General features: G+C 42.9%; 1 protein-coding gene across 2 annotated transcripts; it reads right to left on the reverse strand.

Annotated features, from left to right (window-relative positions):
- Positions 1-1239: 1239 nt before the first annotated feature.
- Positions 1240-17583, reverse strand: per1b (period circadian clock 1b). Of its 2 annotated transcripts, XM_039822518.1 has the most exons (20): positions 17396-17583; positions 10875-11779; positions 10356-10609; positions 10068-10189; positions 9666-9867; positions 9316-9510; positions 8633-8711; positions 8365-8471; positions 7944-8097; positions 7413-7683; positions 7092-7200; positions 6720-6879; positions 6512-6621; positions 6098-6244; positions 5111-5467; positions 4137-4924; positions 3858-4044; positions 3180-3393; positions 2901-3051; positions 1240-2775 (listed from the first exon to the last, which is right to left on the reverse strand). In XM_039822518.1, the coding sequence occupies exons 2-20, from the start codon at positions 11291-11293 to the stop codon at positions 2479-2481; spliced, it is 4323 nt and encodes a 1440-aa protein (XP_039678452.1). In that variant the 5' UTR covers positions 11294-11779; positions 17396-17583; the 3' UTR covers positions 1240-2478. The 2 variants fall into 2 exon arrangements, with proteins under 2 accessions (XP_039678452.1, XP_039678453.1); XM_039822519.1 differs by lacking the exon at positions 6098-6244.
- Between the last annotated feature and the right edge of the window lie 45 nt (positions 17584-17628).

Below are 17628 nucleotides of genomic sequence, written 5' to 3' on the forward strand. Positions count from 1 at the left end.
AACTTCCACGATGACCTTCAAAGTCACTGTTCCATTATCTTTAATGTGAATATTATTGCCACTGTTAATCACACCCCCAACCGGCCCAGTCAGACACCGCCTACCAAGAGTCTGGGTCTGCCGAGGTTTCTTCCTAAAAGGGAGTTTTTCCTCGCCACTGTTGCAATAGCCACTGCTAATGCTTGCTCTTGAGGGAATTACTGTAATTGTTGGGGCTTTGGAATTTATAGAGTGTGGTCTAGACCTACTCCATCTGTAAAGTGTCTCGAGATAACTCTTGTTATGATTTGATACTATAAATAAAATTGAATTGAATTGTAGCAATGTCATTAATGCCATGTCAAATTATTTCTGAGGTCATTACAAGTTTGCAACATTGTCCTAATGTATCACACCCTGTAGTTTTTCTCTTTATTTTTACAGTCTATGATTTCGAGGTGTTGTTGCTTGTTGTATGTTCTTCGTCCCCAGATTTTTCTGCTGTCAATTAAAAAAAATCAATTTTTAATCTGTCCAATACTGTGCAGACATGTAGTCATAAACCAAAGACATCCCGATTAGTGTCAGCTGTGCTTTGTGTGTAGTGCTAATTAAAGCTTTCAGCTTAAAGCATAGCCTTAGTACAGCTTGCACTGCTGTAAGCATGGCTTTAGACTACCTGGGCACACACGCACAATTTACTTTAAGTGAGGGTTATTATGTGGATTAAATTCTTTTCCACAGAATTCACAGAGGTGGAAAGTAAGGACAAAATAAGTCTAAATGCAGGAAAGAATGAAAAATGCAGTAGATTCAACCAAAATAGAACATAGACTTTAAATATGCTAAATTATACAGCAAAATGTATTTTGTTTTAGAAGGGTTAGACCCGCCTACTTATTTATAGCTAGTTTATCAGCTCTCACACAGTGACCCAACATACATAACTATCATTGTTGTCATTGTTATAACAATAAAGTGCAATGGAGTCAACTCTGCCGCTTTGTGTTTATCTATAAAGGAGGGCATGCCTTTGTCTTTTTTAAGCTGCGGTGACCACTCTGGGTAGAAACCGCAGCTGAATAGAAGCAGACTGTGGTTCGGTCAGGAAAGCAGCTGCCCTGATCCGCTCTCTGCTTCCAGTTCATTCGGGACACTTCTGCGTATCCAGCGGAACACCCACCGACAAAAATAGACTGCAAAGAGATGTAATCATAAAACTAATTGCAGAAGAAGAAAAAAAGCAAGTCAGACTTCACGTTTAAATGATTAAAGTCATTTTATTGTATTTTGTCGTACAAAGAATTTCACAAAAATATTTAGAAACTGACACCATAAAGCAAAAGATATCACATGACCAGAACAGTGCCACAGAGGAATAGTGAAAGGGACAGAGCATAAAAGAGAGTAAACACTTTTAGACTTTTTAGAGGTCCACTTCGTTTAAATCCACTTACCACAGAGGCAAACACAAGAGCTCTCCCTCCACTGAAGGTTTGGGAACTACTGTCAGTGATTTCTGAGAATCATTGTCCATTTTTTCACTGTGGTGAGCCCACACCAATGCACAAACTAATACCCGGCCAAGAAGAAACCTTGTAAGTCCATGTTAGTCTCCTGGTGATTGCCACGTTGCCCCACGATTAACTGTACAACCCTCAAGTCACGAGAATCACCATCTTTGTTTAAAAGACAGTGAACTGATTGTTTTTTCTTTTATAGCGGACAAGATTTTAATCCTGGATTTTTCAGTAGACCGTAGACAGTAGACCCTCTTTGGGGAATTTATCCTCTTTGTTTGCAGTGGATGCATGTATAAAAAAATATAACATTGTTTACAAAATAACATGGTTCTAACTGTACATTTTGTCTATAGGGTGAAAGATTTTTATTTTTTTAAATCAGGGCAAACCCTTTTACATAAAAAAAAAAACAAAAACAAAAAAAACTAAAATGTAGTAATTGAGAGAAACAGGATTGAGTTGATCCCAGACAACATTCCACAAGGAGAAAAGTCCCACATAAGCTCCCTTCTTTTCCTCGTAAGCTGAACCCTGAACAGGAGGGGAAACTTGAAGGAGGACACTGTGGTGAAGCACATCCATCTTTAGGTACAGGCGCCTTTTTGTAACACATTCACCTTAGTCCTCTCTGATTATCTTACAACTTCAATAAATATGCTGAGAACTACAAGAACAAGGAAAGTGACGTACTAATTCCTTCTCTAAAACAGAGTGTGCGTGTCGTGTGCTTTCCAAGGCATTTAATACGCAGCCATACACCATGCCTGGCGTGCTGTCATCAAAGTCAGACTTCGTGAAGTGTCCCGTCTGACCCGTCAAAGTTGTCTTGATAAATATGCATCTTTTTAATGTCCCGGCAAATCCCATTTTAACAACTTTAAACCCTGTGTAATGTTTTTTTTGGCACAGGAGGTCCTGGAAGGTGCGCATGTTCTGCATATCAGCGTAGAAACGTTCTCTATCTTTGGCCAACTACTTAGTGGGTCATGTGAGACTTCTCTTTCACATCTTCTGAGGCCGCTCTCGGCTCGGCTGCTGTCATGTCGTGGTTGCTGTCTTGTGGTTTGGTTCTTTTCTCTTCTTTGACGTCATCATCATCATCTTCATCCTCTGGCTGAGTTTCATCCATGGCTGTCTCTGTCAGATTTTTATCGTCCTTTCTGGCGCCCTCTTCCTGAGCTTTCAGCACACTGCACAGCTCAATGTCATGGATCTCCACATCGAATGGAGCGGCGGGAGGCACGGAGGGGGGAGACTTGCAGCCCGCACAGCCCTGAAAGAAACCAGAGACAGAACACACGTGATTTCCTTTTTCCTGTGTGTTGCTACTTGATGTATCTAAACCGCAATTCATTTTGGAACAATTCACAGTTTAGGGTTGCGTTGCAGTGTACTTACAGAGATGTTGATGGCTTGGGGCAGGCGTCCCATGCGGATCCAGGGGTGCACCTGGCTCAGCTCCCTCTTCTGGTCTTCGGTGAAGCGTGGCTGGTGTTTCTGCATGCTTCTCAAGGCCTCGCGGTCTTCTCGCAGCAAAGTCTCCATGTCTCTGTTGTACAGGCATGGGGAAAACGGGTCACTGAAGGTCCCACATTGAGGCTGCTGAGTCGCAACAAGTGTGAAACTGAACTAAATAAGCTGCTGTGTTGTCAGGTCTCATTTTGCCCAGTGTCCTACCTGACAGGCAGCTGATAGGTCATCATGACTTTGTCGTCAGTGTTGGCCATTAGCAGCCAGATGGGGTCCTGCAGGACACACTTGATAAACTGCTCCTCCCCACCATCCCCTCCAGCACTACTGCTGCCCCCTGCTGGCTGTTTGCGGGAACGATCGTTCTCTGATGAGTCGATACTGCCAAAGTACTTGCTGGTGTGGCTGCCCTGGCTGCTGCCTGAATGGACAAGGAAGTGACATTTGAGAATGATTTGTGAGAAGACTTGTCAAGTATTAAAAGTGGGAATTTGTTTGCAGAATATGCTCGAAACCCCAAATGTATAGCCTCACATTTAACTAAATGTTATATACTGTGAATGCAGTCAATTCAAAATCTTACATTAAGAGGAAAGTAACATAAGAATATTTTTTATATAAATATTTATATAAAATATATATTTTTATATTTATATAAATTTTTATATAAATAATTTTCTATAAATGAAATGCTTGAAATACAAGAATGTTTAAAAAAAAAAAAATAAAAAAAAAATAAAAAGATTTCTCTCAGGGAAAATGCCCTTTGACATCTATTAGCCGGGAAGGAGGCAGTGTCACTGTCAGGGTGACCCATACCTCTTTGAAAATGGAAAACTGGTTTTCGATTTAAAATCTCTGTGATGGTAAAATTAGAATACTTACTCATGCCGCTGGTGCCAGAGGAGCTGCAACCATTGGAGCCGGAGCCGGAACCAGAGGACCTCGTGCCAGAGGACCCTGACCCAGAGGCGGCTGAGCCGGTGCCTGAGCGGGAGTCTTCCTGCAGCAACATATCCAGCAGGTCGCTGGAGGTGGACATGGCATCATTGTTGGACTCGTTAGCTTCACCCTAAAGAGGGGAATGAAACAAAGACACATTTTAAATGACATGTAATGGTTTTCAAAGCTCAACATCCTGTCCTTGAACGTCTGTGTACTTACGTTCTCATTCTCCTTGGAGGTATCATCAGAGCTCCTCTGATTGGCTGAGCTCTGTCCCGCAGCCGCACTGCCCTGCACAGAAGGCGTGGCTTGCTGTGATGCTGCCAGGGCCGTGGCCACCTCTAAGCGGTTGCTTGGTGATTCCTCCAGCTGCAACAGGTTGAGAGGTGAGGAGCATCGGGACTGGAAGAGGGGGGACTCTGCACCCTCACGGTCAGCAGGTGTCTGGCTGTAGGACTGGGGGGTGCTGCTACGAGACGGGGCGCAGGTGGCCGGAATGGGTACGGTGTTAGAAATAACAGTGGGGACAGCTGCTGGGGTGACAGTGTATCCTTCTGTGAAGTTAGGATTGTAGAAGTGTCCGGGGGTGGGGCCTGGATGAGGGATGGCTGCTCCCATCTGGGGGAACATGTAGTTGGGCAGAACCAGGGCCATCATTGGAGGTACCATTTGGGTAGGTGGGAAACGTGATGGATCTGGGACGGGTAAGGGCTGTGCGAGCGGTGGGTAAACTGGGTAGATTGGAAGCATACCCGGAGCGAAAGGGGCGGCGGGAATGCTGGCCTGGGAGCCTACAGACGGCCAGGAGGAGGAGTTTGTTGGGGGTCTGATAGGCATGTTGAGGGGCATGGGAACTGTGCTAGTTCTGGGGTCACACCGGCTTCCGCTCCGGTTCAGAGAGCTGTGCTGGTCAGATGACTCCTGCTGCTTGAGTCTCTTACCGCCGCGACCACGTCTGTGACTGGTGCTGCTTCCAGCGGCTGGGTAATCCCGAGAACAACGCACTCCTGGGAAAGAGGAGACACTGAATTAAGCAAAATGTCTGCAATTTTAGCTATCGCAGGTTAACAATTCATGTATTATTGTGTACACATGACAGAGTTGTGTGTGTGTGTGTGTGTGTGTGTGTGTGTGTGTGTGTGTGTGTGTGTGTGTGTGTGTGTGTTCAACTGGTGGGAGCAGTGTGCCCCTACCTCGTGACAGAGGGTTGGCAGCTGGGGTCTGACAGCGCAGAGTCGAAGATACCGTCTGATCGAAAACATGCAGCTTGCTGAGGTCCTTGAAGCGGTCAAGGAATGCCTGCTCCTCCTGCTGGGTGTGGGTGGACAGCACCTCCTTTGTGAGACCCATCCGGCCCCCTCCTCCTACACTTCCACTTCTCCGGCTCTCCCTCTCTGGCTGAGTGGCTTGAAGGGGAGGAGGCGGGGGAGGGAGAGGAGAAAAGGTGACGGCTGCGTTAGCGGGAGGTGTCAGACCGCTGGTGGAAGGAGTTGGTGTAGTTGTAGGAGGAGCAAGAGTAGGAGTTGTTGGGGCCTCCTCCATGATGATGTCTGTGATGGAGAAAAAAGCATGGAGGGGAGTTAAAGCAGTGAAGTAACTTTTGAATGAAGAAACAGCACATTCTTTTTCTGACAAATGAAAAGTTAAATACATAAAATGCATTCAATTCAATTCACTCATGGATTTTGTTGCTCCAGCCTTTTTGGTCTAGTATGACCAGTAGCTTATGGTGGCTAATGATGTAGATAGACAGTACTGTGTGTGCACTGTACACAGTATCACAGTAAAAGACAGAAAAAAAGGCAGTAGAAACTGTAGAACACATATTTGAGTAGAGCGAAAGAGGAGACTGTGAAGCAAAAAGAAATAGAAGAGAAATTTTCTAAAATGAATCAAGATGAGAAACAAAAGGCATGAATCAGATTAGCTGCATTCTGCAGTTTTATTGTGCGGCTACAGGTTTCTGCAACATAAAGAATTATCTTGCAGAAACCTGTAAGACTGACAGTAATAAAAGCACTTTTTGGTCAGTTTCTTTGCAAAACAAGCAAGGAAGACAAAATAAGAAAACAGACTGGTCAACACAAGTAGGGCTCCAAAGAAAAAGAGAGGATCTTAAATTCATTTCAAAGAAACAACCTGCTGAGGGTTCAGAGAGTGTGAGTGTTGAGGATTCCCACCTGACTCAGGAGGCTTCTTGTCTCCCACATGCACGATGGTGCTGCTGAAGCTACACTGCGACGTGACTGAGGCTACACTCTCTGCCTTTGTGGCCATGGTCAGGGGAGGGAGAGGAGGTGGTTCACTTACAAGGTTAACTGAACCACCTGCAGAGAAAATAAGTCCAACAAGTTGCTGTAAATGATCGGATCCCGTCCAGACAAGCACAAACAGACACATGAACAAGCATGCTTATTGGTAATCTAGGAAGTTGTCATGAGACAAATCAAGGATGCTGCATAAAAGAAAAACCAAAACCAAAAAGAACTGGGAAAACGAACTTAAATAAGTGGATCAGAGATATTTGTAAGTCAAACCTAGCTAATGAACTACATAATGAACCAAATCTGTTCTAGTTAATTATCAAAACGTACCTGTGTTGTTGCTGGCCTCCTGCTGTTTGTCGTCATCAGACGTGGACGAGGTAGTGTAGGAGCCACACTTCCTTTTAACCGTGTTAGGAATGTTACAGCTATCCAAGTACCTGTGTAGAGTCAGAGCATTGTTGGATGAGTAAATTAATACCCCCCCCCCCCCAAAATAAAAGATAAGATAGAATCAGCTTTAGGCTTGCACACACACCTTATGATGCTGTCCAGACAGTTGATCTGCTGGTAGGAGTAGCCAGTCGGGGGCTCCTTTGGTACAAGTGGTGCAGGGATCAAAGCTTTGGGTGGTATTGTCACGTCAGCTATAAAACCTCGGATTGGGTCACTGCTGAATGCTCTGATGCTTGCTGGGCCTGGATGGAGAAAAGAGAGGAACAGGAAATGAAAACAACAACCACAACAACATGCCTCATATTTCTCATTTATTCCTTACACGTCTGTTACAGACATCTTCTGACATTTTTAATTACTGGCCCTTTTAAGTTCAACCATCATCCACTGCTGTTTGACTGTCACACCATATAACAATACTATACTATACTATGTAACTGTCCTTTTATTTTACCTGTCGTGGTGATTTTTCTGGGCGGTAGCCGGTTACGGGACTCGATGAAAACCTGCTGCCCATTAGTCTTGACCATGTGGACATTTTTGCAGATCTGCTGGAACGTCATCTGGAAAAAATAACGGCATCGGACTTGTTTAATAGACATGGCATGACGTGGCTGTGAATTACATATATTATTTTAATATACTGTATTTCAGAGGATAACCACTGCTTGTTTTCCTACAAGTCCTCTAACAATATCTCAGTTATATGTTGAGATTTCCTACATGACAGGCTCAAATGTGGCTAGACCTAAAACCACTGGTTGCTCGGACTCACAGGTTTGTGCAAAGGGGCCGCAGCAGCAGCTTTGTTCATGGCGGGGCCGTTGCTGTCGCTGGACGAGGCGGCACTGAGGTGCTGTCGGTGTGAATGGCGGGAGCCTCGTGAGCCACTGGACCCGAGTGAGCTGTAGCCCTGAGAGCTGCCGCTGTGCACGGGCTGCACCAGGAGCCGGTGGATCTGCTCGCTCAGCTGCACGACGTCAGGCGTGGTGGTCAGAGTGTCGCAGCCCTGCGGTGTCGCGAACACATCTTCATTCAGAGGGCTCCTAGAGACGGGAATAACGTTAGAGCGCCATTTGAGAGGACAGGGCATACCACTCTTGCTTTAAATTAAAGGACCGCTACCAGAATTGAAACTGTACATGTGCTCAGGCTTTGGATGAACCTTTTACAAATACTCAGATTTCTACTGAGAGGGAAAAGAGACTCACATAACAGATTTCCTCTCATTTGTTATAATTGCAAACATTTTATAATCAATGCTCTGGCAGCATTTGTTTTTGAATGAGCAAACTAGTTATCTTACGTTCTGACTTTGTGGCGCCCTACGATGAATGCCACCTTCCGGCTCCAGGGGTTGACAAAGGAAGACCAGCTGGTGTCGATGGTCACATATTCCCCACTGCGGGCACACATCCTAAAGGGTGAAGAGTCGAACGGCTGCCCTGCAAACTGAAAGACTGAAGAGAGACAACAGTGCAGACATATGTAAGAAACTTGAGGTGGAATAAAGCAATGTATATGGAAGACATGGGTCATGATCTTTTTATATGAAAATCCTACAATTTCTATAGAAGTTCTGACTCTATAGTACAACAAAAATGTAAATACAGAAATAAAGAAAAAAATAAATGATTCCTGTAGAAATCAAGACAGAAAAAAGCCCAGTCCCCAGTATGTGACACATTTGGGCAGCAGTGACAGAGTCCACTTCTAAATATACTCACTTTTCTCATGTATTGCCACCATCATAGGCCTGTCTTCAGGGTGGATGTAGAGCAGGGCGGGGGTTCCCACCAAGTCCTGAGGCAGGTAGCCCAACAGTGGCACTGCCCTGCAAACACAACATATTTACAGTATGTTTGTAACTGTCCTAGAGCAGCAAACAGTTACAACTAAATATTCGTTCATGAAGAGAAGAGTTTGTGTTTTCACTTGGACATGTTTGATTATTATGGAAACAAATAATGGCCTTAAAGAGTTTAAGTAACTGACCTCTCATCAACTTCCTGGAAGAGGCAGCTGGGAGTGTGACTGGTGGTGAAGATCCTCTTGTCTGCAGGGATACGAGGAGCTGAAAGGCACAGAGGACACAGATACAACTTTAAAAGCATGTTTTGAGGAAAGACCAATAAGTTTAAATGGATATGATAAAAGTTGATTTTCAATTCTGAACGGCATCCAATTCAGTGTGTATGATATAATCCAGTTTCAAGTGTATGTTCGACTAGTTTTAAATTATACAATGAGAACTGATGAGTCAAGTTCATAGGCATGTGGAGAGCTGCTCTAGTTAAACAAATGGCACATTTGCATGCAAGAAGAATCGTATCTTGACACTTAAATAGGTCAAACCTGATATATATATATTTTTTTTTTGTCAAAAGATCAAACTTTGGGTGACTAACTCAGCTAAGCTGACAATCAATTATCAGAAACCTCCGGTAGTTTGGATGCCTGACTACTGCTCCATTTCAGACAAGAAGTAGCTTTGTGGCTCCACTTTCTTATTGAACCATCTTATTTGTGGACATTGGTTAATTTACAATAAAAGGGATAGTCCATTAACGTGACTTGAATTAAATTAGACAGGAGATTCCTAATTCCATTTTTGCTATCTCTGTCGCTCACATGAATACAGCATGCAGCTGTGCAACATGCAGTAAAATGGCAAATACCCTCGTATCCGGAGTGCACCCTCTCTGAGATGAGCAGGCAGCATGGCTGTGGCTCAGCATCATCGGAGTCTCTGATGGTGAGCTGGTAGGGCGTGAGGCGAAAGGGGTAGTAGCGCAACTCGCCGCCCTGCGCCCGGTCGGCACTGATTCGACAGAACATGGACTTCTCCTGAGTGCAATCGACTGGAGGAGAAGCTGAGAGGAAAGGGAGTTGGAGAAAGAGTCAGATACGAGCAAAACTTTGTGTCAGATATCACATGCCCTTGAGATTTCACTGCCTATGAAAAAACGTTCTACAATACCATCTCCCCTTTCTCTAACCCTTTCCCAATTTCACTCTGCCTACTCACCAAACCCGATGCAGGATGCCCAGTTTGGCAGGCGGCAGGGTGCTGTGCCGCTGTAGAAAGTGCTGACGTCCTGCGGGGCCAAAAGCTCAGAAAACATTGCCCCCTGGAGACGCTCTGGCTTACAGCGCAGCAGGGACGAGCCCTGGGGTGATACGTAAACGATCTTCCCTGACAAGAATGATACGGCCATGGAGAAAGTGTCCTAAAGGGAAAAGAAATAAACCTTTTGTATTGCATGTTTGCATCTTATTTGTCTAACACAAGCAAGTCAAGTGGATTGGATCTCTAAATATAAATCAAAGCTGCAAGCCCTCGCACCTTCCCGTTAGTCTGGGGTGCTGGCGGGTAGCCGCTCAAAGGGGACATCCAGGAATTACTGCAGGAAGAACTGTATAAACTTACAGTGTTTTTGAGGGTGTATTCTGATGTGATGTTGTCAAGCTCCTCAATTGTGAAGGCAGACAAGTCCAGACTGCAGCCATGACACTCCTCTACGCTCCACTGATGATAGTACTCCTTGTTGGCTGGAATTGTTAAACATAAACCAGTCAAGGTTTGTATATAGGTAAAAATACAATTACATAATGCAGGGAGCATAATTTATACTGTACAACGAAAAGCCACGAAGGCACGAAAGCCTCAAGAGTTGTTCAAGGTATTAACAAGATACAAAGAAAAACACCCCCTCACCTCTGACTTGTTTGACACACTGAAGGGCGTATTTTAGTGCATTTATAGTGCTGCCGTGGCCCTTGGCCTTGCGCTCCGTTGGTAGGCGGAGCTTCAGCTCCTTGATGGCCTTCATCAGCTCTTTCTGGGTCTGGACCCTCGCCGACTGGTTGCTGCTGCAGCCAGATGTGGAGGGGGGGTCATGCTCCGAGCTGGTCGACAGCAGGCTGTAGGCCAGGGAGCTGCTGGGAGGTGAGAGACTCTGGGAGTTGGAGCTGCGAGAGAAGATTACGGTGGATGGTGAATGACAATTTGACACACAGATGAACAGATGCATACGCATGTATTGTTAGCATGCGCAGTTGCATGTGTAGGACTGCCCACAACAAGAAATAAATCTAATAATAATAGTTATCTGTATAACGCTGTCTACACTAATAGCGTGTGTTAGCAACAGATGCGAGGAGAGCCTTTTTGGTTTAAAAAAACAGTTGCTTACTTTTTTGTATATGTGAATTTTTGTCTCCTAACTTCTCTTACCTCTTGTTGCTCTCTGTGGTTTCCAGCATGCCAGAGTCTTTGCCGTTTGAAGAGCTGTGGGAGCTGCGTATGGACTGGTGCCCACGTGACCCATTGTCTCTCTCTATCCCGCCCTCGCTTTCCCTCTCACCAGAGTCGTTCCCACTGGAGAGTCCATCCATATCATCGGAGTTGGGCCCCCTTCGGTCTCGGGACAAACCTTCAGACCCCACACTGGGAGACGCGCTGCCAATGGAGCCGCCTTCATTTCCACTTCCCTGCTCCTGAGTGGTGACACTTGCACTGGGCTGACCACTGCTGGTTTTCAGAGAGGTTAACCCTTCTGACTCTGCTTCCTGTTCATTGTCTTTCTTATCGGCCCTTGCCACTCGCCCCCGAGTGCTGCTGCTGGGCATTGATTTTGAGTTGTCATAACTCATACTAGAGTAGGATGAGGCTGGAGCAGCTGTATTAAGATGTCAGCCAAGGTGAAAACAGGAATAACTTAAATTTAAGTGGGACTACTATTTATACACAGGTGAATCATGGTTATTGGCTGGCAGTTTAAATAACTAAGGAGAGAAATTCATTGCTACTCCAGCAAAAAAAAAAAGTGGATCAATTAAAGAGTTTTGTGCTGTGAGCCCTTCTTTGAAGGTTTTCAGAAAGCGCTGATTTTCAAATGGAAGTAAAAACAAAATGTGAAGGCTGCCTTTCCAAAACGACAGCAATTATCTTGAGGAAAAGGTTTCACTCAAAGTAATGCAAATAAGAGATGATTTTCTGTTTATGAAACAGCCTTGGCACAAGTGCTCCAGAAGACGGGATGAGAGATTGTGGGTGAGAGCAAAAACAAACAAACCCAATCTTTTCACTCTGTATCTGGTCCTCTTGTCTCTTCAGAGATGTGGTGCTCTAGGTGCTACCTGAGAAGATAGATAAAGAGATAGATGGACAGAGAAAGAGAAGGAACAATATTACAAACTGCTTGTCATGGTCTTGCAAGTATCTCCCAAGGACTATAGCTACGAAAACACACAAAAAAAGGAATGCTGATCATCAGTTTATTGTGTTGGCCTCCAAGGAAGGTTCAAACATGGCATTTACCCAGATTATCTAGAATAAACAGTCACCCCATTTTCAGCACGGAATGACAATAATCTCCTTTTCCTATGTGCATGCAGCAAGTGCGTATGTATGCATCTAAATACAGAACAGGTGATCATGCGCTAATGCCGAAATTACAAGGGCATTTTGATAGTCGTCATAGCTTAGTCTGTCCCCTTTTATCTAGAGGACGCAACAAAGCTCACCATCAGAGGGTTGTTAAAAAAAATAGGGATTGCTTGTGAAAAATATCTCAAAGTATTTATCAGGCCACCACCTACGCAAGTAAAAGTCTAGTGCTATTTATTTCTTGAGCAAGGGAGATGCCTTTTAATCCTTTAAGCCCTGCAGACGCAAACAGAAGAAGACGCAAGTCAGTCCTCGGTCGTCAATTCTTTCAATTTTAGACACCTAGCTGCCCGGCAACGCAATTTACTTACTGCCCTCAACCAAAAGCATCATGGCACAATATGTTCAGGACGTCACGTGCCTGCACTGACAGCTCAGAAATACTTCAGCTTCCTTTCCTGACGCACTGACCTAATACAGCTAAGTGGACAGGTTCACAGCGGTCACCACCAGCTGGAGATTGCTCATTAGAGCTGACAAGAGGATAACAGGTGCCACAGCTAATGACAACTAACTAAAACAAACTAACACATCTGCTCACTATGATGCTAATGCAAAAATAAGTGTTCATCTGATGTCTATCTGTAAAGCTCCAAACAATCTCACACAGAGACAAGGAAGTGACTTATTCAGCACAATGACTGCAATTATTATAGTGTAATGATCAATGTGAAATCAACTTGTCCAATGCCAGGGTATTTGAATAACATGTAACTCAAAAAATGAGCATGGGGGTTAATGTTGTATTATATATTAGTATTATAGTGTAATATATAATATTATAGCGTTGTGACCTCTCCAGTAGCCTCTATACCAGCTCCACAAAATGTATGCTGAACTGTATATTTTGGACTATTGTGCTTGGGCACCGAGGCAAGCGTAGAGGAATTGAACACTGATTGCGACTTCTCTGCTGGGCATCCTGCTAGCCAGTGTGCAGGCTGCGGCCGGTGAAGTGGGTAGCCTCCGTGCCTACGACAGTTTTCAGCGGGATGTCGGGAGCTGTAGTGTCCTTTCGCTGGGACTAAGCTGGATCCTGGCGCGCCGGTGTCATTCAACCGGGTGACTCTTTTTTTGTGTGTCAATCTGACGGCCACATTCTGCTTTACGATGAATCATCAAGTTGATGGATAACATGTCACTGGAATTGTACCTCTCACAATTTCATGTGAATATAATAATTAGAAAGATTTACAATGAAAACAAACATTAGTTGCAGCACTAGTTGCAGTCAATGTTACTGAATGTGATATGCCTTGTATATATTGTATGTATTGTATGTCAATATACACACACACACATATACTGTATATGCCATATACAGAAGTTCTAAAAAATATGTATTATGAAGGACTGGACTGTTGGCCTGTTATTTAAGATCAATAACGGTCACAGTTTCATACTACAGGCTATATCAACACAATATCACAAAACCAAAAGATACGTGTTGTACAAAACAAGTCACCTGAACTCGAAGATAACATGAGAGACCTCACCTCCCTACTGCAATGAACTGAAGGCTGCAGGACATAGATGCTGCAGGAAGGTGTGGCATAGCTCCGTTAATGATCATGTGTGATTTTCTCTAAGAGAACCCACCACGTTTTGCTCCATCCCAACAACATGACAAAGTAGTACCGTTTCATTTCCTTGTCTGAACAACAGCAGAAATGCAAACTGCTGACATATCATTGTCTACTAGTGGACAACAGTGCATGCACAGGCTGCACAGCAGCTCCGCCTGCTTTGCTTTTCTATCAACTGCACGTGTCCGCGGCTGTGCTTTCCCCCAGCCTTACCGGCTGCTGATTGGTCGGATCTCCGAACCAATGAGAGAGCTCGCCCTGCATAGTGGGGGTGCCTACGACAGGGCTCCTGCTCATAGGCTCTGTCTGGTCTCAGCTCCGCCTCGAGGTTTGTCTTTTTGTATATGCAAGATGATGGGCAGATGCGGGTGAGGAAAAACCCTTAATACATTCATGGGAAAAACCGCATGGTCACATGACTTCTTAAAGTAGTAAGAATTACATTACAATATACTAAGTTTATTACATAAATTGTATTAAATGAATTAGTAAATTATTAAACTATTACAAACAAATATATATGCATTACAAAACATATATATAGTTGTACTTCCTTGAGATAAAATATCATACCTTCTACAACAACATTTACTTAATTGATTGAAAAGAAATTTTAAACTATTTAATTTAAACTTCACCTAAAGTCACTCAAACCAGGAACCGAAGATATAATCTTTCAACAAGCGGCACAAAACTTTCAGATTGCAAGAGTTAACTTGAAATGAAGTGATAGTCTGTAAGAGCTGGTTGTGGTGTGGTCACAAAGGCCAGTGTGAGTACACATCCAAGCTGCAGAGCTTTCTACATAATCCAAGTTGTTAAAACCTACGCATGTTACAGTTACCTAGTTGGAAGATTATGAATGCACAATAAAAGGGTTCAGCAAGAGTGGCTCAAAGGGGAAGGTCGAAACATGTCCAATTATTTGTACTTACTGGATTTCTGCATTTTTGGTGCAATATTTTGCTGATTTTTTTTCTAATTTATTTACATGTTGGCTTTTCATGCTAAATGTTTGCCAACTTCCTCTGCACCACTTAACCAAGCTTTTGTAACAATAATGTAGCTCATTCTGTCATTTACTGAGACATTGTTTCATTAATGTTGATAACTGCGGTATAACACACAAAAGACAATTACATCAGCCTCAATCCACAATCCAGACTTAGTCAACATTAGTATCATGGTCTACATCACATATCAAATTTCTAGTGTTTACAACATGATCCACTAAACCAGCTTTTCTATAAGTGGCGAGTAGAAAAACAAAGAATGCCATCTGGTTAGCCCACCAGCAAAATTTCATATTTTGTCCATATAACTTTGTTGAGCAACCCGTGTACAGCTGTAGACAACAAATATGTGTTTGAAACTCAAATGAGAGACAGTTTAAAAGTAACCAATAGTCCTAGGATTAACAATTTTAAATTGCAAAGCAACACTCATTAATAAGAACAATGGAAACCGTACCACCTCTGGTATGTTTAAGACAGTCCTGCTACCTAACTACTCTCCCCAAATCGGGAGGGAGAATGCTGTGTGACTTTTTTGTGGCCAGTGAAATTACAAACAATAATCTATTCTAGTAAAAACAGGAGACACATTGTGTTGCTACTTTTCTGATTCACCCATTGGAGTACAAACTAATTACAGCTGGTGAATCACTCATTCTAATCTTAAGTGTCACAGTGATGGAAACTATAAGCTGGTTCCTTGTAATGTCTCAAGTGATGAGTCAGTCCCCACCATATGATCATCTAGTTTAAATGTGGATTGCACCACTTCTGCCTCCACCTCTGCCATCTCACCTCTTCTGTCCAACAATTAATACTGCTCACTGGGGGCAAAACTGTATCAAGTTTTATTTGCTTATGCGTAAGTTAATAAAGTCATCTTTATGGTGCCCAGAGGTGGGAAGTAAGGAAATACATTTACTCACATTACTGTATTGAGTAGTTTTGTCTATTTTGTATTTTAAGTAGTTTTTAAAATTGGTAATTTAAAATGTACTTGAATGAAAAATGTATTTCGCTACATTACAAATCCCATCTGTTACTGTAGGAGATTGAGAACGAGATGGAGGTGGATCAGGCGAGCGGTTCAGAGACTGTTTCAGTAGAAATTGTAGCTGAAACATCGAATTCTGCCGCCCAAAATGACGAAAATCCTTGGCCACATTTGAAAGCCTGTTGTTCATTTAAATTAATTAAATAGGGCCAATAGTATCATCATGCAATGCCAGATGTGCCTGCCAAAGGTGACTGAACTGGCAGCATTCAATAACTCCACATCTAATCTGCGAAAGCATGTTCTGGTAAGTCTTTGTGCATTGGTAAGTTTTCATGACTAATAGAAAATTGCCAATTACAAATAACTTTCATGTAGACATACAATGGGACAGGGCCATATTCATTTTTTTAGCAGCTGCCATGGAGTTTTATCATTAGACATTAAGCACCCAGCCTGCCATCAGAGTATTTTGCTTTTTTTTTCCTGAAATGTCCCTTTTGGTCATGTATGGAGATTTGGCCTTGATTTGCATTATAACTGTTGTTTATGTTTGTGAAGAAAAGAAGGATGGCCCGCAGAACTAACAATGTATGGTACTTTCACTTTCAATTGATTGTTTGAAAACGTTTTATGGGATGGTCTGAACTAAAATTGCACATTATACCTTTCTAAGGGTCTTAAATGTCATGTGTGACGAGTTATGTTGTTATTACATGTGTATACATTTGTATGTTTATACATTTGTATAGATTTTTCTTTAATTAAAAACAAAATAGTTTGGGATTTATGACCCCTTGTCCTATTTTCACTACATGGGAGAGAAAGAGGGCTGCATGGATGCTCTATTCTTACAAATGCCACATGTTTTACATCACAGAGGATGCCAGCTTGGTACTTCATGGGTGCCACTCGCTAAATGTGAAAATACATTGAAATTGATCGACTGTGAACATAGTCTAGTATAGCTGATTTATGACTACACGTTGTAATCATATTTTGCTAGTGTTGTGTGTGTGATTTTGATAATGTTTTGGTATAACGTACAGAGGAATGCTTAGATGCAGCCTGTTTAGGTGATGTGTAGCAGTGCGCAATGCAAAAGCATGGGTTGATTACAACAGGCATGCAATCTGCACAAATCTGCCTTAAGTAAATGATGTGCACATTAGGAGTATAAGCCATCAAAATTACACACAACTGTACAGTTTCAACTCGTTTAACGTTAATTGAAACAAACTGTAAAAATGTGCTGTTTCTTCAATAGCTCAGTCAAAGTTGTGTATTAAAAAAGACACACCAATAATTAAAACATAAACGTGAAGCGGTGTTGCACCCATGGATGAAATGAGGCTTGCCAAACTACTATTAATAGTGTAATAGCGTCACGTTTGCACCGTTAATAACACAATGTAAGTCTAACTAGCTAGCTAACGTTAACTTTACCCAAAAGAATTAATGTTTCCGTGTCGTGACTCGTGATGGCGTCATTTACATTAAGCGACACCTAGAAGATTAAACCAGATCACAGTTTCACTGTAGATAAATTGTAAGAAGTCTGAGTAGCTTTATCTAAATCTATGATATGAAGCCGTTAAATAAATGGCTGTTTGCCGTTTGTACACTGATAGCCGAAGTAACATCAGCATAGCTACAAAGCAGCAGCGACTAACACGACTAACGTTATTTACAACCCAAACGCGAGCAGCTTACCTTAGATATGCTTCAAAACGATCAACGAAAAAAACAGCTTTGATATTCCACGATGAGTTGCTTCAAAGTCAAAAAAGAAATTACTGTACTAACGACTGTCTTTGCTGTTCGGTCTGTAATCGCACTTTGTACTAGAACATTTTGCTCATACCCCCAACAGTAGTTTACACGCAGAGACACACGTGAAAGTACATGGTCTAGCATGTATTATTGGATCAGCTACCGTGATTGGA

This window comes from Perca fluviatilis, chromosome 14, assembly GCF_010015445.1.
Source record: "Perca fluviatilis chromosome 14, GENO_Pfluv_1.0, whole genome shotgun sequence".
In the NCBI taxonomy this organism is placed as follows: domain Eukaryota; kingdom Metazoa; phylum Chordata; class Actinopteri; order Perciformes; family Percidae; genus Perca; species Perca fluviatilis.

What these genes read in the sequence shown, in the direction of transcription:
- per1b (XM_039822518.1), bottom strand. Translation starts at nt 11,293, where the DNA reads ATGAGTTATGACAACTCAAAATCAATGCCCAGCAGCAGCACTCGGGGG. An exon ending in TTCCAGGAAGTTGATGAGAG is followed by an intron (nt 8,472 to 8,632) that starts GTCAGTTACTTA and finishes TTGTGTTTGCAG; the next exon opens with GGCAGTGCCACTGTTGGGCT. An exon ending in CTCTGGCACCAGCGGCATGA is followed by an intron (nt 3,394 to 3,857) that starts GTAAGTATTCTA and finishes TTGTCCATTCAG; the next exon opens with GCAGCAGCCAGGGCAGCCAC.